The following is a 23,290-nucleotide window of genomic DNA, read 5'->3' as shown; positions in this document are numbered from 1 at the left end:
GAAGTATCAAGCTGAAGATACATGATGACTGGAGTTACTAAAAATGCACCTGGGGCCGCGGTTACATGAGAACTCCATCTTAAACGTTTATTATGTAGACAAGTCTTCACAGATATATGGCTAATAACCAAAAACGCAAATTGAAAGTGAAAAACAGAAAGCATGTGCCTTCTTGTCTACATTTTAGCGAGCTTCTACAAAACAGAGACGTATTATAGATCTACTGTGTGTCCTTGCTTGAACACCGACATCAGTAAACACAACCACAATCCTTGTTCCCCCACATTTGCAGCTCGTCTCAGACGAACACCGAGCATGAAAGAGCTTCCTCCCCTCCCAGCTGAGCGTCTGGCTCCTCGCCTGATGAGGAGGATCACAGGGCGTCCTCTGTGCAAGAAGAGAAGACACGCTCGCCACCGCTCCACCTTCTGCCTCTCACACCCGCGCCCGCTCCCTGCCAGGAGGCCAGGGAGCCAGCCCGGCCCGCCCCAGCTGCAAGGTGAGGAGGTGGGCTGACAGATGCAGCCCCTCCTCTTCCTGCCGCTCCCCCTGGTCTTAATCTGCACGTCCAATCCTGTTAGCCGCCCCCTGCCAGCCTCGCCTCGCTCACGCTCGAACCTGCAGTGCCAGAGTGGCATCCAGAGCTGGGGCCTCGACTGCACAGGATAAACCAACACCCCTCAGTGGAGCTGGAGCCTCCGTGGCAGGTGGACGGGTCAACGCCCTGGGATGAGAACTACTCACCACCGGGTTCGGATCTCGTTTCATGTCTCCCGGGTGAGACACGCCTCCATTTCAACCCAGCAAGCTCAAAGAGTTCTCTGCTGAGGAGCATGAACTATTCATATAATGTGCCATAAAATGATAATGAGAAAAGCTTTGATCAGAGTGTTTGTTCGTTAATCCTTATAACAAGACTTTACATATTCAAAATTTAATCTAAACCATTTACATTTGGTGTGGATTGTAATCTTTTGTTAATTTCCATTTTCTACTGTTAAATTTTGATGTTTCACAACAGAGAAATAAAAAAAATCAAAGCAACAGCAGCTGGTTTGCTCCTCATATAAGTGATACAGATCTTTAATCTTAGGTGTGCATGGTTATGAAACGATTCCAGGTCACTTTAAGATGCTGTGTTTCTTATCGTCTCTTTGTGCCGCCGCTAAAGAAACTTGACCTTTAAGTTTTGTCTCCTATAAATTAATACACCACCACTTCAATGGGTTTTTTGTTCTTGATCATGAATCACAGTCACAAGAAAATGACATTTACAGCCTCTTCTGGGAAAAGTGTGAGCATGTGATGCGATCACACGGTCTCCTGCAGCTTTATGTGTAAAACAGACATAATCAAAGCTTTATTCAAAATCAAATACGCATTGTGTCGTCTCCCTCCGAGCTGAACAACAACTAATTTACTGAGCGGTTTGTGTGACTCTCTTTAATCGTGAGGAGTGAATGTGAGGACACGCTGGTGGAGGTACCGGCGGCCTCTCACAAGCTCCCTGTGTTCTCTGGTGCCAGCCTCTTTTGAATGGAAAGCACAAGGTGAATGGAGATCGGGGTGACAACGCATGTGACTCCCACCGCTATAAACTTTGATCTAAATCATGATTGGACGAAGAGATTGTCTGTAATTGGCCCCTGGACTCAAAAAGGGGCATAAAGGATGGTTTCATTGGACGAGGGGCAAATGTACGTCCAATTATAAGAGCTGGCACGGGGCCCCGGGTGAGAGGGGGCACACACGAGTGAGGAGCCTCCTCTATCAGTTTGGATCGGACCCAGAAGCTTTGCTCTTTACTTACTGACCGGACCGATTATTAAAGTGCTTCTGATGAAGCGACCAGATTTAAACCCTCTGACACACAAGATAACAGCGTTTACAACATCATGCAACATAAAGTCTTTATGTTTCAGAGCCGCCATTACTCAGCCATGCGACACACATGCAACTTGTGACATGAGTCAGAGATTTCACGCACATTAGCCCACATCAGCACGTCAGCGGCTTCCAACAGAGAGGGTTCACATGCCGGGCTGAGAGTGAGCAGGTCAGATAGAACGCTCAGCATCCCCGACGGCAGATCTCTCGCTTCACTCACCTGAAATAAATCTCAAAACTCTGCAAAGGCCAGAAAACACATTTCTGACACCACGTTGTGCAGACGGCCAACGAGGAAATGAAGGAAGCGTGTTACTCCCCAACACGTGATGGTGACATCTATAAAATATCATATAATTGCTCTAATAAAAACACAGGCGAGGTATTAACAGGGGTCTGCCAAATCCTGTTACTGGGAGGTTGGAAAAACAGACGAGTGGCTCATATCAAAACAGCCTCGACAATTATTAAACCAATTTTACAAGCGGATGGAGGCCGCTCAGTCTTCTCCACAGCGTGTGGTTTGTTATGGGGGGAGCTGCAGGCTTTCAGACTGGAGTCTCTGGAAAAGCCAGAGGTTGTAATTGCTCCTCGCTGGGCTCGTGACAGAGGAGACGGTTCCCATGAGACAAGAGGATCAAAAATGCCACTTCTCCCAGGTCCAAGGGTTTGCTGGGTTCCCACAGCCCGCGGCCCCGTGGCTACCCACGCGGTGAGCCCAGGTATGTGTGGTATGTCACCTGCACACCGAGGGAGCTGTCAGAGACCTGGCCGGAGGCTGGTACACCCCTGCTGAGAAACCTTCATTGAAACACCGGGGATGAAGTGTGAGAGAAAAGGAGGCTCACAGAGGAATCTAAATCTTTTTATGTAACTGGCTCCCACCCAAATCGTCCAATCAAAGCCTCAGAAGAAAACTCAACACCAGTAACTCAAGAATCGAGCTGACACGGTGAGTGAGCACCGGGCCTGGAATACACATGGCGTGAGAACGGGGCCCGCGCTGAGGAACGGCATTGTCACCGGATTTCTACTGTACAATTACACTCAATTAGTTTGAGCCGCTCAGTAATAATATCAAACTTCTCCGTTTGCCTGCCTGACGACGTGGGAGCCAATCAGATTAGCCAGAGCGTTTCTTCCCATCCAGCAACAGGGTTTCCTCCCTGCTCGGGTTTACGACCCCTCTCTGTAATGGGCTGTGGGGGGGGAGAGGAGACGAGGAAACACAATCCTGCCAAACTGGCTCCGTGTGGACTTCCACCTTCTCATTCATTTGCACTTCAATTTAGCAGAAACTCATTTGTCTGTTGTGAGGCTGGTTCCTGGGACGAGTTTATCGTTTCTCACTTCTGCCAGAGGAACAAGATGCAGGCTGATGTAACAGCTCATAAAAACACCATGAGGAGGAGGAGGAGGAGGAGGAGGAGGTTTGACAAAAGCCAGGGGGGATTTAGCTAAACCCAAATACTTTGGAGATAAACAGGAAAGCACGACCACATGCTGCTCATTCAACACAACTCCCAACTATGCAGCAGGCGTTAAATCTCCAATGTGGAGCATTTGATTATTAACGTCCCCTGCAGAGCGTTTTCAATTTGGCCTTTTGTTATCAATTATCTCTGAGCGGGATTGCACCGATGCACACGTTCTCAATGTTGGCGGGAGGAAGAGCGTGGGGGGAAAATAAGGACACGCGCTCGGTGATGTGAGGATCCTTGAGGTGACACCCGGTCAGACTGTGAGACGTTGTATCTGAGAGAACAGTCACTGTGGCGCTGCCGAGAAACAAGATGGACTACAGGTTGCTTCCAAACCCAATCCCAGTTTGTGAGATGTAACTGGGAAACAAGAACGTAAAGAAACGTGGCGTCAACTCCCCTTGGCTCTAAACTAATTCATTACATCACTACATTAATTATTTTCACCCATTTGTGATCTACTCCTATGCATCTGAATGAGATTCTTCTCACAGACCTCATCCACGAATCTTTAGGATCTTTATTTACCTCTGCAGTGTTTTGAAGTGAACTCCTGTGATAGCCTCGGCTGCACAGGACAGACCCCTGACAGAGCGTCTGTGGTGACCTAGTTAAAGCCGGCTGGCAGCAGCTAGCAGCAGCTCGCAGCCCGTCCACGGCCATCGGGCTCACCGTGCACATCCCTGCATGACGAAGAGAGTCTCATCCGCGGGCGGGCGAGCATCAAATGATAAAAATAAATAGAGGCAGGGAATCAGCCCAGCAACACAGCACGTTATGTAATGCAAATGGTGCCCCAGTTACTGTGCCGCTACCCTCGGCCCTCTCTGCACACAACCTGATCCAGATTACAGCGTCCAACTCAACCTATTTCCTGTCGCAGGAGAGGAGCGCTGTGATGGAACGCATCAATAAATTGTGACAACGCTGACCGAGCATCCACACACACATAAACGTACACAAGAGCCAATTACTTATGTGAATGGGGCCCTGTGGCTTTGAGCAGCTTTAAAAATTCCCTGAAACCTCGCCTGCATACATTCTGGAACCATATGCCGGCTCGATGCATTATACATGTGGGAGGTGGTCGTCCAGACTGACAGTCAAGCTCGGCGTTCACCAAATTACCGGCAGACGATTGATAGAAGCTTTGTGTGTGAGGCTGGGCCGTGTAATCCACCCAAAGAAGAGCAGACATAAATATTTTACCTGCTCCTCAGCTGACATATGGTATTTTGTCTCCAGTTCTTCATGCTGGTGTGAAGTGAACGTCTGTCAAGCGCCCCCCCAGTGAAGAGTCGTCATCTGAAGGAGCCGTGAAACACGTGGAATCCCTAAAATGACAAAACAAGGTCGATGATAGTGCGTGAAATCGTGCTTGAGCAGAAGTATCACAGAGGGGAGACGTGTCAGCAGACGAGCCTCCGCTTCATGTTCATCAAGATGACTGACCGCAGGTGAAGAGTGAAAAGCAGAGCGGGGGGGGGGGCTCATGCCTGTCGTCTGACGGAATGTCAGAAACCAGAGCTAGGGTGTTTTCTCAGATGCCTGAAAAAATAAATGTATCTGAGGCTCATATCCTCCCAGGAAGAGGAGTGTTTACAGGACAGTGGGTTTATCTGTGCCAGGGCCAGCGGGGCCATGAGGGCCATCGACATCATGTCCCACATCGGGGGGGGGGGGGGGGGGGGCTGGCTGGTGTACAGACAAAGTTAAACTCAGTGGCCTCAAACTCAAAGTCTCATTTGACCAAAGACTCTGATGGTATTATTCCAAATAAGGCAAAAATAATGGCACTGACATGTTTTCCCATTTCCAAAAAGTAACGCCAAATAATAAATATATGTCTGAGCCTTCACATCAATCTGCGACAGTTCGGAGATCATTTAAAATGACATTAAAAACGGCAAATGCAGGGACAAGGAATCTGTTTTTCCTGACACCAAAAAGACAAATGTCATCTTCAACTACAGAGTTCAACCTAAACCAATGTGCACTCTCCATGCGATGGAATCAAATCTGCACACTGCCACCAGATCTATGCTGGACCTTTCCCAGAACCGCTCTGGGCGTCCTCATGTCCCTCTATTAAAACAGCCCAGCGCCCGTATGCTCCCGCTGCCCCGAGTGAGAATAAATCATTAGAGAAGGAACGAGTGCAGAGGAAGAGGGAAAAGATTAAACAAGAGGAAGAGGCTGTGAGGAGTGAAGAGGAGGAGAAAGTGCACAAGAGAGGAGAGAGAAACGCTGCATGCATGGATAGTTGAGTGGACAAATGTGAGCATGTTGAATCATGAACCCATATCACAAATATGACCTAGTTTGAGTCTCTCAGTGAATCAGGTCGCCGTGTTTCCAATTACAGCAATTAAAGCTGCAGCGCATCTCATATCAAGTGAGAGCTGATAACGTTCGGAAAAAAAGTCTGAATGACTCACGCAGGCACCAGAGGAGAAAAACCTGGATCAGCGTCTGATCGTCTGCCGCCGAGCTGAAGTTAAACATTCACAAAGATAAACCGCTGTGAATAAATTATCAGCGAGGGGGCGTCTGGTCTCGCCGGGAGGATTCCAGTGTGTCACTGCTCCTTCTACATTCCCCTTCATGTCGCTGGTACAGCAGCACGTGATTGGCAGACTCATCCCGAATCCCACAAGAAAAATCAACAGCGAGATTAAATGTTGATGATCTGTCAGTTACAAGTGAGGAACGATTACCATTTAATTTCTTGGTGTGTGGTTCATCAACTTTCCTACATTTCCCAGGATGCCTTCCTGGGCTCCAGTGGTTCAGAGGAGGAAATATGAGCCTCAAAGTCAGTATCATGTACAACTGTAGAAATATAAGAAAACCTTTAAACACATTCTCCTCATATCAAAACACTGTTTCAAGCCTCTTGATTCACTGTTTCCTGTGCAGTGACCGTACAGTACCATGCACCTGGGGGGTGCGGATTGGTGCAGGCGGGAGGGGGGGGTATTAAGCCTCTTCACTCCCGAGCAGACACAACACTCCAGCCACTGTATTGGCTGCACTTGACATTTCAAAAGAGCCACTTGCGAGCAGATTCACCTTCAGTTAACCCTGAGCAGAAACAAGTTTCCACTCCTGTGATTCCTGAGAGCGGCGCAGTGTGGAGATAAGCCTGTCAATCACAGGCGGCTACTGTGTCTCACAAAGGAAGTGAACGACGGGGGGGACGGGGGGGGCTGTTTCTCCTCTCGCTGCCTTTGACCCCTGGATGTGTCTGTATACGTCTGTAGAGTCAACACTTGAGTCGTAACAGTTTTCTTTACAGTCTGATTGATAGAATAGAGAAAAGTAGTTCCACCTGCTGAACCTTGACCAGAACAAAGGCACTCTGGGAAATGAAGTCCAAACAAACCACAGCCATGACAGCAGAGGCAAAATGACAACACCATTAAAAAAGGTTAAAGATGAAATGATGACCTAATTTGAAGGTTGTTAAAGTAGAACTGTGTTTCCTTCTAAAGTCTGTTATGATTTCTGTCATTTGTTAGACGCGGGAAACTTTAAATTCAAGCCAGAACATTCCACCATGTGTGTTTCCTGTCCAAGTGACCAGTTTAACAAACAGTGTGAGTGCAGAGGGGTGACTTACCGTCAGGCCGCTGTAAGGAGACAATCTCTTTAACTGCTCCCTGCCGTCCAGGTGTCTGTTCATGGTGCCCTGCAGCGATCCACACACCTGGGAGGCCCTGGAGGGAGGAGAGGAGGAAAGGGGGAGGAGTGGAGCACAAAGGGAGAGGGAGAAAGTCAACAAGGGACGAGCTGAATGTCCGGCAGGTCACGTTTCCGCTGTGAGGAGGGCTTTCACCTTTCGACATGAGATCAGAGTCCGAGTCGGGAGCAGCAGCGACTCCAGCTGAAAAGCCGGAGTGTGGGTGGAAGTGCAGACCTCTGCTCTGGAGGGACTCTGGATCCCACCGCTCGCTCTCGGCGTCACCCGGGCACCCCACCCTCCAAACCCAGCCCTGAACCCAGAGCTTCAGCCCGGGTTGTTTTTCTAGGCCTCTGCAAACAGCGCTGGGAACCAGTCCGACCTGGCACGACTGAGGCCACAGCAGAAGATAAACACTTCACTTCACGCATACTACTCCTTTACAAAGAGCTCGCAGGGTTTAGACTCACTGTGCCGCTGCACAGAGTGAGCACAGCACTTCCTTATTGGTGGGGACAGGGTCAAAGGTCAGCTGATGGACGCCTCAGGGGTCAGGGACCTTGTCCGTATGACACAACTTGTGTTATCAAGTGAATGAATGAGTGGATAAATCCTCTTATGTAACTGAAATATAGATAATTCCACAAACCACTTTAATCAGATTGGAATTAATTAATTTAAAAGAGATTAATTTAACTTAGTTTAAGTTGTTTTGGGGCATTTTCAAAGTATATATATATATCGTTTCACAGCGTTTTAAATAAAATAATTATGGAAGTTGTATTTTAAGCCAATAGAAAACCATGTAGAATCATCTCATCACACCTTCAGCTTAAAGTGATTTACTGCAGGTCTGCTAAGTTATGCAACTGTCAAATTTAAGACTGTTTTTATCCTGTTTCTATTTCCAGGTCATCCCAATAACTCGCCTCACAAACCTACTTATGCAACCCACTCCCCGAGCAGCATCCCCACAGTCGCCGTCCTGCACCCGCTGTGGGCTGCGTCTGCTACACCCTGTCTCCAGCTCCATCAGCGTGACGCCACACGTCAAACAACCCCTCACATCAACATGACACGTTCCATCCACCGCCCAGCTGCAGAGTCCAAACTTATTGACACGGAGCCGCGAGCGACGGATTGCACGCGGGGATCAGACGCTCGCATTTCTACACACAACACCACCATCTCCTCCTGCCCCCATTTCTGAATACCCCGAGGTTATCTGCTGTAGAAGGAAGTTGTCTAATCAGTGAACAGGATGTGAGCGGCCGTGTCTTTAATGACACAGAAACATCCGACTCCTGCCGCTCCCTCTCTCTCTGGCTTTGTAATCACTAATTGTGCATGTGTGTTACATCAGATGAAATAGTCTGGACTATTATTTTGATTGCACGTCAGTTTGGTCACATCCCAGCTGCAGATCAGAGGAGGAAGCAAAGCCCTCCTCTTCCCCTGAATGCACAGATAGGGAGGAGATTATAGGAAATAGCGAGTAAATGATTAAAACAGATTACAGCAATGTTCCTGACGGCGTGTGTGTCAGGGTAGAAAACACTGAATCCACTTTCCTCATGGTATACAGAGAGTGAGGGGTGAGGTAGGATGGATCGGAAGTGATAAAGATTAAGCAAACACGTTAAGCGGCAGATATCAGGGGCGTTGGGCTAACGGCGGGCGATAAAACACGAGAGAACTCCGACCTCTGACAGTTGAACAAACCAACTGACACTCACTATGCAAATCAGACCGGTTCAGTCGGGGCTGTAATTTAATTAATTCAACTGCGAATACAAGGTTTAGAATGCAATTTTTTTTTTTTTAAATCCCTTTAGAATGAACAGGAATGTAGGTTTATTTCTTATCTTTCTTTAGACGTGTAAGTGTTTATTTTCCTTATGTTTGAGGCGATTTTACAATTCGTTCCTCAGTTATCCAATAAGCTGTTTTGAGACATGAACGTATGAATTCTTGTGGAAATGGAGTGTTTTTGTTTTCAGCTCATCGGTCATCGTTGCGTTCTCACATTAAGCCTCTTTGGAAACTTTCAGGAAAGTTTCCAGACTTCAGTGAATGTCTGAAAGCAGATCATGTGTCACATAACTGGTGATCTCCATCTCATCCATCAGGTATCCACTGGTTAGTGTTCATGGGACCGAGGAGATGTGATTGACAGACTTGTTGACCCTGCACGGATCGTTCATGCTTCCTGGTTTTTGTGACCAAATCAAAATAAGGTCATGCTCCTTTTATATTTACATTATACATCATATTACAACAATAAATGCCCCTTTAACTTATATTTATGACGCTCTGAGGACCTTACTGCAACGGCAGCACATCCACCTCTGTCCTCCCTCCCTCCTGTTTCCTGGTGATTTACACCAAAAGCAATTACTGATATGTTAAAGCGGTCCGGTGTTGACCTACGCAGGGTGACACGCGCCGACGGCCCCCAGCCGGCCATCCAGCCTGTCGGCAAGCCAGCCAGTGGGGTGGAAAGGATATAATCAAAGGAGGCCAGGAGGACGCTGACATCTGGGAGTCTTTGTGCTGTAGGCCTAATTAGATGCCAGGGTGGAGGGAGGAGGTGCGGCAGGATGGTGTGTGCGTACAGCCCAAATGCAGAGGGGTGTGTGTGGTGAGTGTGTGTGTGTGCGGTTTGGGGGGTGTGCTCTCTTTTTTAACATCTGCTCCAGGAACAAGGGAGGACCCAGCTGAGGTCACCGAGCCCCAGACAGCTCCGAACTACAACAGGGATAATGTGAGGGGATAACAGCTTAATGATAACACTTAAACCCATTGAGAGCTCCCTGTAAACAGACTGGGAGCCTCACGGATAAATAGCGATAATAAGCCCAGCTCATTCATGAATATGGATCGTCATGGCTCAGATTCGATACTGTTCCTTTGTAAGCTGAGGAGAATTAGGCAGCTGTGCATTTTATTAGGATCATTGAGCCGCCACGCTCACGTCGGAGTAATCCCACTCGTACAGTAGGTAGAGGGTCCCGCTAAAGACACTCTGTTGCTCCGCCCCCCCTGGCTTTTGACTCCCAAAGTGTGAGACCACACGCCGCCACATGTGACAATGACACCCTTTGTACCCCCCCCCCCCCGTACAGTCAGGCATTGAGCCGTGCTTATTCTCATTTCACAGAGTCGCCAGAAGTAAGAAATCTTTGTCATGGGGAGTTCAAGCTGAGATACCAAGTGACCTGACCTCTGACCCTCTACCCGTTAAAAGAAAACCTCAAGATAAAATCATTCCCTCTGTACATTGAGTGTTTCTTTGTGCGTTGGTTTTATTCAAGGAGTTAAACTATGCAATAGACAATTTCCCTTTGCAATCACAACTATGACAAATGTTTTCAATATTGAAAACACAGAGGTTTGCGTGTGAATAATAAAAGCCCCCCCACTGGCTAAAGAGTAAATCTGTGATCAATACCCTGCTTCCCTTAAAAAAAAAGAAAAAAGAGCAAAGCCAGGAAGTGCCAGGGACTGAAAATGGATGGTGATTGGGGGTTAGACATTGATTGGTGCACCCCCCCTTTGCCCCAGGAACCAATTCATTTTGCCTGCATGCCCCGCGCCTGCCTCGAACGCAGGGGAAACGGGGTCAGAGCGGAGGCACCCCCCCGGCCCCACACACACAAACACACAAACACACACACCGTTCTCTCTGCCTCCTTCTTTTTCTTCTCAATGATTCATCCATGTCCGGGGAGAAGAATGAATGAGCGTGAAGATTATACGTTTGGGTCTCGCTTTTTAATTCGCCTGCTTCACCGAGGGAAGTGGGAGGGGACGGCAGGGGGAGTTGGGGGGGGGGCTGCTATTACTTTCCATTCATTGAGGAGCAAATTGAAGCATGCAAGTGTCTGATGTGGGGTTTAATGTGCAGCGAGCGAGGTCCATCTGTATTCTCGCCGGCACAGATGGCCCGCGCCGATCGGATGTTGTGAGTCCCTCTGCTGGCCGGCCTGTCTGATCCTGCACCGCCAACTGTAGCCCGGCACCACCTAACGTGGTATTACTGCGTCTGAGAGCCGGGAACAATAAGCCATACTTTAAACCGCTCTGTTTTTTTGATTCTGTCAGCAAACCGGTCATTAGGCTGGATGCTACGTCTTCTCTCTGGGTTCTTACAGAGTGTGATCACGGCTGCTGCTGCCACGGCATATCAGTGTTTACACCGCGCTCTGAAGCATCACATGCATGTGACAATGAAAGACTTACGACCGAGGCTAATAGGTCAATATAACAGTCCCTTTAAAATTAGTGCTGACGCTGCAAGACAACACAAGGCTCCTTTATATAAGTGTTATTGTGTCGGCCGGTCGGAGCATGTGCACATCCTTATCCTTTCTGAGATCACGCCGTGTGAGCGTGGGCATCGTTCTGCCACTTAAACCAGATTATTACAGTTAAATATGGACTTGTGGTTTAATGAGAGAGGATTGGTTATAAATCATCCAGCTCTGCAATAGTCACATTAATGCGCAAACGTAAAAACACGGAAGCTTCCTGTTTAACTGCGGGTCTGCACATGATTATTTGCTTCTGTGTTAGGAGCCCAATAAAAGCCTGAGGACAGTCTAAACAATGCTGATAAACCAACTTGTGTCCGTGCACATTGAGAACAGTGCAGCTGTTGAGGAACACAGCACATTCTCATATTTGAGGAGCACAAGTAAACAAAGGGCTGCAGCTTTCTGTCAATGGACGGCTGGTTTTTAAAGAAACACGCGGTGACGTGGAGCACTCAGGGGCAGGGACAACGTGCCTCGGGGCGTAAAAACAATCCTGCAAGTGCACAAATGGAGCTCCTCATTATGTTTTTACAGTCACAAAGCTGTGAGACATGCTGGGGGAGCGTGAGGCATTTGTAAATCATGTGGTGGAGACAGCTATGTGACACCTTCTGTTCTGCTTCTACCCGCTCTCGTCACCTGATGCTCCAGTTCTGTCATCACAAGCTTTTCCCCGGGTTTTTCCTCCCGTTCTGATAAATTTCGCTGTCACTTTGAGGAGTATATTATCAATATTTGACTTACCTGTTCAATAAAGCTTGTCTCACATGACTGATGGCATCAGGGGGCCTGTCCCGGTGAAGAAGACTGAAAAAGACAAGCTCTCACATGTCAGCAAACGCCTAAACTACAAAAAATCAAGCCAAAATCATGTGAGAAAAGATAAGGGGGAACAATCTACTTACAAGAAAAAGTGTTTCTCAGGCGCTTTTCTCAGATTCTGCCGGAGCTTGTCTGAGGAGCTTTAAATCGTGTTTAGTCAGCAGACACTTTAATGTGGGGGTTTAGAAAAAGAGGAAGGGTTGGAGGTCCAGCTGGAAAACAAGGAAAAACAATGAATGCAATGTCGTCATCCTGCTCGCGAGGGGAGTCCCTGCAATCCCCTGTGCTTATCCCACCAGATGCGTGGGATGCTCTATTATACATCCTGGAACAGAGGAATCCAGAGCGCTTCCTGTCGTGGGACCCGTCGGCTCCTCTGACGCTCGGCTGAACTCTCTCATGACAACGTTTCAGGTCCAAATAGCACAGAAGGATTTAGTGCGAGGGCCAGGGGGTGAAGCAGCAGGCCACGAGAGGGCAGAGGAATTTTCCAACCGTTATCAAAATACACAACGTGCCCCCTTCTCACTTTGGTATGTGAGCACTGTGTGATGGGCAGAACTGAACACACACACACACACACACACACACACACACACACACACACACACACACACACACACACACACACACACACACACACACACACACACACACACACACACACACACACACACACACACGGTATTTCCTCTGCAGGCTGCTGACAGCTTGAGAAACAACAGTGTGTTTATGCAAAAGTCATTTCTCTCACAGAAAAGTGCTGCAGACGTTATTTCACCGACAACAACATTATGATAAACCCTTTGCTGTGAATCTCCTTTTAAAAGTAAATTGCATGATAAGACAATTTGTTTACATCATCACATGTTGTTTGTGACACTTTAAACCAAACATATTTATGAGGATTGTGGAATTTTAATCCAGAACCACGCTTTACTGCAGCTTTCTAATTAGCTAAGTGGCTATGTGATGTTTGCCATTATCTGATATTTGCTAACATTATTTGCGAACATTATCATTTGATAACTCCTAAGGCTAGCAAACATTAGCTTTTTATTAAAGCTGCTAAAACATGTTAAATAAATGTCACTAAGCTAAACATACATTAGCTAGCTAACATTAATCTAGCTACTAATTTAAGTTATCCTTGTTTTAATCCTCAATAAAAGCCACTAGCTAACAAGCTAAGCAGCTACTGCTTTCTGAATTTAACTAGTATGACCTGCTAACACTGATTTAGCTACTAGCCAATGTTGTCATCTAAAATAAATGCTACTAGCTAATCAGCTTATCATACATCTCTCTGCATGTGAATTAGCATAGCACGCTATTATTAATTTAGCTATGTTATTAAGTTGTTATCTTAAATAAATGCTAGCAGCTAATAAGCTAAGCAGCTACATTCATCTGAATGTAAACTAGCTAACAGATATTTAGCTCATTTGAAAGTAGATTTTATGTTGAAATTATGAAGTTACGAGCAGGTCACTAGCTAAGTGGCTCCACCTTGTGACTGAGTAGTTAGAACAACAAGCTAACATATGGTTTATCATTTAACTTCTGTTTTACCTGTTAGCCACATTAGCATTGGTTAGCAGCAGAGTCCAGAGACTTACTGAGGGGGCTCCTGTCCACAGGTCTGCAGCAGCTCCAGGTCCCTGTGAGGTGGATGAGGACAACGTGTTGATGAGGAATGTCCTGAGGTGGCAGCTGAAGACATGTAGGGGAACACACACACACACACACACACATGCACAGACACACACAGTGTTTGTGCAGCAGGAGCTGAAGTCTGAAGACTTGTAAATAGTGAGGGAGGGGGGTGGTGCTGTTCCACATGACATCACCAGCAGCTGCTGACAGGCCTGTGTTTATGAACTAACTGCTGCAGGAGTCACACACAACTACACAACTACACAAACAAGACCAGACAAAGCTCATTTGGCTTCCCCTCAGCCAGATGCAGCGAGGTGCAGTCTGCACACACGTGCATGCCTTCTCTCTCTTTGGGGCTGAAAACACAACAAGTTCAAATATCCCTGGAATCTGGTCTGGATTGGGTTTGTGCAGCTCCTCTCCTGACGTGTTACCTGTCGTCGGGCTGATCTGAGACCTGCTGACTGGGCCAGAGGAGCTGTTGACTCAGATAGCAGTCGGTGTAATGGTATAAGTGCAGAGGCCGAGCTGCTGCTGCATTCCTCAAGTGTCTTGGCTTGGCAGCGTCCCCGGCCTCTGAGCTCAGCCTGTGTTTCTCCTTCTCCCTCCTCTCTCTCCTTCTCATTTAAATGGAGGCACATGACTCTCGGCTTTACTGCCAAGGAGACTTTCTCTCTGCCGGCTGGGAGCCACGGCCGCTCTGCTTTTCATTGGCCCCTCTGCAGGGCACCGCATTCCTCGTTGCCACCCATCCTCGTGGCCCGCAAGATGCAAATCGACCTTAGCCCTGATGTCATATTTAGTTTGTCTGTCATGTTATTTTCTGCAGAATGCATCAAAATCAAATGTGGATGTACTTAAAATAAAATCATAATTTCAAGTTTTGCTAGCTTGCAGCCTGGACGGCCGAGCCCTTCGGCTGAAGTCCCAGCCTCCCACTGCCGGTCTTCCATAACCACTGTGAACAAACGCTCCACTTCAGCCCATCTCCGCTGCATTCTCTGTGGCCTCGAGTGCAATCATTTCTCTGCGTAATTCCGTTCTGTTGTCAAATTCCTCCCCGAGAAGATCACTGCATTGCAACATTGTTCAGAGAGACGGAGCGCGGCCGAGTGGGCTGACGACACCGCGGGACTGTGGAGAGCTGAGAGATAAATTCATAAATCTCTCAAAAGATTTGTTTAAACTATTTGTAAACCGTTTGGAAGGTGGGGATGTGATCCCAGGTTGTCCTGTTATCACAAGTGGTCAATGAAACCTCAATGTCAGGAGATAATTGAATATAAAATCAGATGATTGGCGTCCAATGACAGGGGAGGAGGGTAATAATAAGTCATTTTCAGTCTGCATATGATCATGGGAATCTTTGATTGTGCAATTGGAAGCTTGTGATATTTTCTCTTAATCTAATCGGGAAAAAAGTCCCAAATTAGAGGATTCCTTCTACCAGATAAACATTTGAATCATGCCACAGTCTTCTGCTCTCTTGTGTGGGAATGTTGGCTCATAAATCTGAGTGGATAAATCAGTGTGTGCACGTGAGAAAGCATCTGTTTTCTCATGTTATCTAAAACAAAAACAACAACTCCTCTCCTTATATCTCATCCTGTCGTCCATATCTTCCTCCTCCACTCACTCTGAGACGCTCTTATCTTAAAGTCAGGAAAGAAAAACACGTTTCCTACTCTCCTAAGCTCTTACATTAGATTTTTATTGTCAACTTGAAAGATTCGGGGTAAGAAAATCAGGATATGTGCACAAACCATTACCTCCTGGGAGCAACGGAGCAAAAGAAAACAAGCTTGAGGATCCCATTCCGGTCGGACCCTCGCTCGTACATCACTGTGAACGTGTTTGAGCCCGGAGAGTCCTGCAGGGAGGTAATGGCCAAATGATTGTGGAAAACACGTCTTGACCTGCGGCACATCCGGCTCCATTGCAGGCAGGAGGGCCGTCTCTTTCATGTCACAGGTCGGAGCCCGGCAAGGGGGGGGCAGGAAGCCATTGGGGCACAGTGAGGGAAGCCATCAGAGAAGATGCAAGAAGGTGGGTCAAAGCTTTTAGACGTGTGGAGGCTCCGGAGCTTCACATCCATTCTGCTCAAAACACACAAAGCTGGAACACGCTGCAGCTGCAGCCCTGATGAGGGGTGAGGTGAATATCTGAGGTGAACCGGTCAAATGTGGTCAGACCTTCAGGAAAAACACCCAAGGAGAAAAACACATAAACACAAACAGATGCATAAATGCACAGTGTCACCCCTTGTGCTTCGGAGCCTGTGGGGCTGCTCTATCGCTCAGCCTCAATGCCTCCCTCCGGATCGCTCGTGGTGAAGACCAGAGCGACCATAAAGCAGACATCCCTGCTGCTCCTTGGGCGAAGCTGTTTGATGGGAACACCAGACGATGTGCCGACACACGAGACATGTTTATTCTGATATGAACCCGATAGCACATGACATGTTAACAACATGTTCTGATAAAGGTCTCCATTCCGACCTTTTCTAGACATATAGACACTCGAGAATGAAACAAATCTGACCATTGCTGTGAAATCCTAATTTCCCTCCTCGTTCCCGGTGTCGAGGAGGTGGATTGGAGTCCCTGAGGAGCAGGAGGCAGCTCCGTGCAGGGCCCACGCTACACTGACATGTAGGAATGCCACATCGATGTTATTTGCAGCTGCACTGGGAACCCGGCGGCCTCAGAAAGCATCTTTATGTGCATGTTAGCGCAGACTCGAGAGACACCGGTGCTGTACGCACGGTAAAGATTTCACCTTCCACAAATCAGAGTGGAGGGAGTGTGGAGTTTGCACTGATGTCAGCATCTCTGAGTCCCACAGGGCATCGAGCCGAGGGGACTCAGGCCGAGCAGGATGTCATAGAGAACAGGAACAAGAGGAGAGGTCGTGTAGCTCGGACATCGTGAGGCCTCGGTCCCGTCAGACATAAACTGCAGCTTCTCTCCTGACTCAGAGTCATTCATATTTAATCATAGAAGCGTCTTCTCTTTCTCTGAAGCAGCAGACCGCGCCGGGCGCCCTGCCAGGTCTTCATTGTACAAATTGACTTAATTTCATTGGGTTATGGTCTGTGACTTCCTGACGAGGACCGCTCCCCATTTGTCTTGTCCCTGTCCCACAGAATCGATGGCTGTCTGCAGGGAGCGAGGGACGCACCCTGTCTCATGGCTGTCTCAGGCAATTCTGTCCACTCTCCCTGAGGTAGGAGGATGGGAGAGTGGAACAAATAGGCCTTGTGTTGTCTCCCCAGTGTTTGTATGGATTTCCACGACCAGGCTTCCTGCCAACTTCTCCTCCTCTTCCTCCTTCCCCCCCAAAAGCTACCAGAGCAACCAGAGCAACCACCACCACCACTGCTGCCTTCACCTCCAGGCCGAGCACAAAAGGAGGCAAAGAGGCCGAGGACGGAGGCGACCACGTGGAGGTGAAAGGAGCCAGCTGGGGCGAGGAGTGGCATCCTTTGGCTTTATCTCTTTTTGTCTCCCCAGCCCGTTGAGCCTGAGCGGAGGGAGGATGTGAGGTCCCAACGGGCCGTCATTGACATGTTAAAGAGTGCGGCGGTGACAGCTGACGAGATCAGGGGCCTGTAATTAACCCAGGGTGGAAGATAGACTCTCCCCTTTAGTGGCAGACACACACACACAAACACACACACACACACACACACACATTGAAACTTGAGAATCCACACATGAAGATATAAAAGATTAAAACCACACCGATCCACGTTTTGCCTGAAGGGGATATAATGAGTTATCTATTAGTCTACGTGTGAGGTTTCACACTGACACACAGCTTCTCTGGGTGCTATAAATGTAAAGGCGTGAACCATGTGGTCTGGCCTGGGGTGGCCACACATGCTTTTAAAAGATAAAAGCCCTGCAGCGCTCAGCAGAGAAGTTTGACTGTGCAAGTCACTCATTCAACCCGGGGAGAGGCAGGTGTGATAAGATTCATCACACCTCATAAATCACAAGTCAGTGTAAAATGTACTGAACAGAGTCTCAATGTGCCTCAGTCCTTTTTATTGGCAGAATCTTTACAGTTTCAATTTAAAGTTCAACTCAACTAAATTCGTATGTTTTTAACTGGACTGTTGCTGTCGAGCTCTGCAGCTAGTTTGGGTTTTAAGCCTGTTGTTACTGACTTTAACCACACGGGGGCAGCAGCCAATTAACTCGTCCAGCAAATACAGAGCGACAGTGATCTTTAATATGATGTGTTTTATCCAATATGTCCAATATTCACTCTATTTGATCTGTGTTTGGTCTCCACCACCTCTTTTGCTCCAACGTTGGTCGAGTCCGATCGTGTACGTTGGTTTTTCGGATCTTGTGTGACAATTTTTCCCTTAATATACAATCATGAAAATGTGGATAATCGCAGCTTTAAGAGCTGCGGCTCCACCTCCTTACACTGGAGGTGAATTTTGTTTGAGTCTCTGGAAGACGTTCAGTGTCCACAGCTTTTCCACAGTCGATTCTTTAGCACTGAAAACACACTACTCCTCCAAAACCCACAAATTGTTGTTTATACATTTCTCTTTCCTCACAAGTTAAACAAAGGAGATACAACGTGTGAATTAGTCGACTCGAGAGGAGCTTTTCTTCCCTGTGGACGGAGACACACCAGTTTCCTTTCTCTGTGAGACCACAGAAGAACGATGGACGAGAACTTGAAGAGAAAGTTGAACTTGTTGAAAGGTAATGAAGCAGTGGGGTACGTTTAAATCCAATAACACGCACACAGGCCTCTTATTGGAAGACAGTGCATGAATGTGTGTGTGTGGGGGGGGGGGGGTGGAGGCCTACCATCAGACAAGTTACTGTGGTGATAAGCTCCTCTTTCAAGATGAAGGTGGGCCTTCTCATGGATCTGGGTCGGTGTCAAACCTCCACAAGGGTCTCAGTGCTCGCTCAAAACCCTCCGATGACAGTGGTGGCGTGGAGATGAGAGGGGGACGTGGAGACGAGAGGGGGACAGGGACCTGAGAGACCGTCCTCTCCCATGGGAAACCTGGAAGCTCCTCTTTGTGTGCCCATGAAAAAAAAACTGGTGCCTCCGATGAACTGTTTGATGTCCTGGGATCTGGGCAGACGAGAAGGACATGGACTGATGGGGCCTGAGGAGGGAGACAGCGTGGAAAGATACCCACCAGTGAAAGAATCCCACCAGTGAAAGAATCCCACCAGTCAAAGATACCCACCAGTGAAGATACCCACCAGTGAAAGATACCCACCAGTGAAAGATACCCACCAGTGAAGATACCCACCAGTGAAAGATACCCACCAGTGAAGATACCCACCAGTGGAGAGGTTTTTTTACCTCAAATATTTGTGTTTAGATTGATTTTGTTTTCATATCTACGTATAAAGAAGGTTAGATGTGAGTGTCTGACGCGGACGAGCACAGAGAGACAGTGTGTGATGATGACTCGGTGAGACACAGCGATGGGAGACGGACGGAGACACAGGCAGAGCATCAAAGCGTTCACCGGGTCGACCTGTAACATGGCCGACACGCAGGGACAAGGACGCTTTTTGTTCATTAATCTGCTTTCTCATACCAGGTTACTGTGGCCTCGTGGGAATCAGTGTGGGTCAGTCACACACACAGACACACAGACACACACACTGAGATCTAACACAACTCAATCACACAGCTGCCTGACCACAGACTGAACTGGTTTGACATCAGTTCTGTGTTTTCTACTGTTTATAGTTGAAATATCACTGAATGTGAGAGCTGCGCCCCCTGCTGACAGTAACTGAGTACTGCAGAGCCTCCCTGGACTAACTTTAGATTGTTCAGAATGAATAAAAACAGATTTTCTTTTTTCTTATTAATTGTTTTTTATTGAGAAATCAACTCCACATAAAGATATAAAAAGAATATAGTGAATTTTCTGTTGAAATTGTAAAAAATTCAGTCTCACACAAACTGACACATTTACAAAAATGTAGTATTTAAGGCAACAAGTACAGCATTTGGTATTTTTATACCATTTTTATTGTAGTTTTAGGCTGCAATATAACATATTATTTACCTCATATTCATCATCATTTATTTAATATCTTTAACTTTCATTTTCTAACTCTTTAACCAACTTTTCACAAGTAAAATTAGTCATTTTAAAATAAGTACAACATGAATAAAACAAATTGCTTTTGAAGCTAAATGAAAGTAGTTTGCTTGATGAAATGTTTCTAATGAAAAGATATAAAAAGTGCCTTTGGTTGAATTGACTGAGTTAAGTTGTGCGTTTCCAGCTCGAGGATCTCTGTCGCCATCTGGTGGCGGTGAGGCGTCGTCACACCGCTCACATGTGCTCAGGGTGGTTCTGGAGGCAGGTGATGAACTCTTTCACCTCTTTGCCCTCGAAGCAGATCTGGTAGACGGCTGCAAACAGAGGGAACCTGCAGGAAACAACACATCCTCTGGTTATCATCTCAGATATTAGAGGGAGATTTGCCTGAAGCTCGCTCAATCGTTTTTAAATCACGTGTTTTGACATCTGGAACTTTTAACAGTATTTAATATTAAAAGCATTGTGAAGTGGTTAGTGAACTCACTTGTTGACCATGTCTTTCTTCTGTAGGATCTTATAAACCTCAGCTGACGTCTGTGGACCCTGAAGCTTCTGGCCGTTCAGCATCTCCGCCTCCAGCTCAGCGATGGACTGAGGGACCACACATAGAGAAACCAGTTTGATAACTGGTATCTTTACAGAAGAGCCGCAGGTTTTACGAGGTCTCTGGATGAGTCTCTGTGTGGGACTCACCTTGGAGGTCGTGACGAAGGCCTCGGCCACTTTGCGGTTGCGTCCCCCGTAGCAGGTGGTGATGAGGTCGGCCACGCCGCAGCTCTCCAGGAAGGTGGACGAGGTCACTGGGCCTTTGCAGAACAGCTTGGCGAAGGCGATCATCTCCATGAGACCCAGCCTGATCACCGCCGCTTTGGTGTTGTCGCCGAAGCCGAGGCCGTCGCAGAACCCAGCGCCCACGGCCACGATGTTCTGACAGGGCACAGATTAAAGGAGACATTAGATTATAATCTCTGAAGCAGGAAGAGGACAGTCCAGAGAGTCGGTGTTTACCTTTAAGGCTCCACACAGCTCCACCGTGTCGCCCTCCGTCACCACCGTGATGCGGAAGTTGGGAGTCTGCAGCAGCTCCTTGAAGATGTGTCCGTTCGCCTCGTTCTTTGCTCCTGCAGCGAGAAAGAGAAACAAGAGCGTCACCTCACTGGACTCCGGTGCAACGAGGAGGAACCGGTGTGTTTCCTTCACCGGGTCAAACACTCAGAACCACAGATGAGAGGAACAACAACGAACCGATGGTGGTTTCACAGAACTTCTCGTCTGCCACCTCGTTGGCGATGTTGGCTCCCATCAGGACGCTGACCTCGATCTCCAGCTTCTCTCGGATGATGTCTGAGATCAGCTTCAGGCCGTCTGGGCCCTCGTCCACACCCTGGACCACCAAAGACACAGAGTTTCTGAGTTTGACACTTTGTCCATCTTGGTTCTTCAAAAACCAGAAGTCACCATATTTGCATGTACAGCCTACTTTTAAAATGTTTTATCTGTGTTGCTCAACTGAAACATCTCATGATGCCGCGGCCACAGAAAACATGAAGTGCAGAGAGTCATGTGATGGTTTCCTCCTTGTTGGTCGACAGGAAATGAGAGAGGAAGAAGAGAGATGGGGGGGGGGGGGGTCTTACTTTGATGAGGGATATCCCGATGGTTCCCTCAGTGACGTGGGGCTTCATCTGGTCACACAGTTTGGCGATGAACTGGTGCGGGATGACGAAGATGAGGATCTTCGTTCCTTTGACGGCCTCTGTGATGTCGGGGACGGCGACCTGGAGGGACAGCAGGACAGGAAATGACCACGAAGAAATGCATTGTGGGTCTTTTAGACTTGTATCTCTGCAGCTTTTAAACAATTTGTTGTTTCCTGTGGTTAGACGGTTCTTTCCTGCAGGATTTGATGGTTGTGTGGTCAAACAGTTCATGTCACACACATTGAAAGACGTGTGGGTCAAAGCTTTGTCCTCTTATCGGTGTCTCGTGGACAGTGGTGACCCCGCCTGTGTGTTTACACGCTGCCGCTCTCACCACATTCCTGGGCAGCTTGTGGCCCGGCAGGTATTTGACGTTCTCGTGGTCGGTGTTGATGATCTCCGTGAGCTTCCTGCCGTCCACCTCCTCCTCAAACACCCACATGTTGACCATGGGGTCGAAGCGGTTGGACCTCTTCACATTGTGCCCGACGATCTTGGCGATGGAGGAGCCCCTGGCAGGAGAGACAGGAAGTGGTGAGGGAGGAAAACCCAACAACTAGAATCTGTCTTTAACGTGTTGCAGGAACATTTAGCAGAGACTCCCTCTAGACACATGGACCCTGGAACACTGTGCACACACTTTACATTAGGTTACATGAATCAGTGGAACCTGAAGACTTCACACAAACAGGTAGAAAATCACTTGAATGCTGCAGCAGAACAAAGTGTTCAAGGGAGGAGGAGGAGAAATGAAAAGTTTACTCAGCTGAGGAACAAACTCATGATTATAAATCGAATGTCTCTGAGAAGATGCAAGTTAAAAAGGAAGTTACCAGTTTCCAGATCCCACGATACAGACTTTCTTTCCAGGCATTTTGCAAAGAGCAGCTCGGTTGTTTTTCTTCCTACAGCAACTTCCTCATACGCCCTGAAAACTGAACTCTCCATTCACTCCTCCTCTATCTCCTCCTCCACCTCCTCCTCCTCTTCCTCCTCCTCCTCCTCCTCCTCCTGTTCCTCTTTCTCCTCCTCCACGGATACACTCCTTTATCATTAGTATCTTTAATAATGTACATTAAAACGATGCAACACATGTATAACTGCTCTTTTTTTCGTCTCAACGTTCTTTTAAATGTTTATAATTATTCCCCCTCAAATTATAAATCTGAATATTAAACTGAGTTGTTAAGAAAAAACCTTATGAACGTTTTATGGACTTATTTATTATCTAACACTGACAGGAAACAGAAAAACTAATGTTTCAACATCTGGACAAAGCAACGAGCCGGACAGGTAATTAGTGACACTTCCGGTCAAGAGCATGTACAAAATAAAAGACAATTTCCGCATGTAAACATAACTTTAACAAATAACTTAAAATATCTGTTTATTTACTTTGTTTTCAGCTGAATTAATTACCAATACCTACAAAATGAATATGGTAATACATTTCCAGTCAATGCTTTTTAATCGAAATTGACATATTTTCAAGAGTAATACAGAATTAATACCTTATTATATTATTTGTATATATTGTTTGCTCGTCTCAAAAAAGATAAAAATCAGTTGTAAATAATGAAAATCTCCCCTCACTTTTTTATTTTTCAGCTGTCATGATTTATCGAACGCGG

At 47.2% G+C, this 23,290-nt stretch overlaps 2 protein-coding genes across 2 annotated transcripts in view; both read right to left on the bottom strand.

Annotated features, from left to right (window-relative positions):
- Window positions 1-7,090, bottom strand: part of LOC133933362 (nck-associated protein 5-like) — a 93,836-nt gene extending 86,746 nt beyond the window's left edge. Inside the window, exons 1-2 of the mRNA XM_062380414.1 lie at window positions 6,991-7,090; window positions 4,578-4,702 (exon numbers count right to left, since the gene is read on the bottom strand). Of these exons, the coding sequence (XP_062236398.1) occupies window positions 4,578-4,595 (18 nt within the window). The 5' untranslated portion in view covers window positions 4,596-4,702; window positions 6,991-7,090. The remainder of the gene's footprint in view (window positions 1-4,577; window positions 4,703-6,990) is intronic.
- Window positions 7,091-19,829: 12,739 nt separating this feature from the next.
- On the bottom strand, window positions 19,830-22,622 carry LOC133933350 (glycerol-3-phosphate dehydrogenase 1-like protein). Its single transcript, XM_062380388.1, has 8 exons — window positions 22,493-22,622; window positions 21,994-22,171; window positions 21,597-21,737; window positions 21,205-21,343; window positions 20,968-21,080; window positions 20,653-20,886; window positions 20,444-20,550; window positions 19,830-20,287 (listed from the first exon to the last, which is right to left on the bottom strand). The coding sequence occupies exons 1-8, from the start codon at window positions 22,531-22,533 to the stop codon at window positions 20,191-20,193; spliced, it is 1,050 nt and encodes a 349-aa protein (XP_062236372.1). The 5' UTR covers window positions 22,534-22,622; the 3' UTR covers window positions 19,830-20,190.
- Between the last annotated feature and the right edge of the window lie 668 nt (window positions 22,623-23,290).

Source organism: Platichthys flesus, chromosome 22 (genome assembly GCF_949316205.1).
Source record: "Platichthys flesus chromosome 22, fPlaFle2.1, whole genome shotgun sequence".
NCBI lineage: Eukaryota > Metazoa > Chordata > Actinopteri > Pleuronectiformes > Pleuronectidae > Platichthys > Platichthys flesus.
Note: the sequence above shows the minus strand (reverse complement) of the source record. Positions and strands in the feature narration are given on the sequence as shown.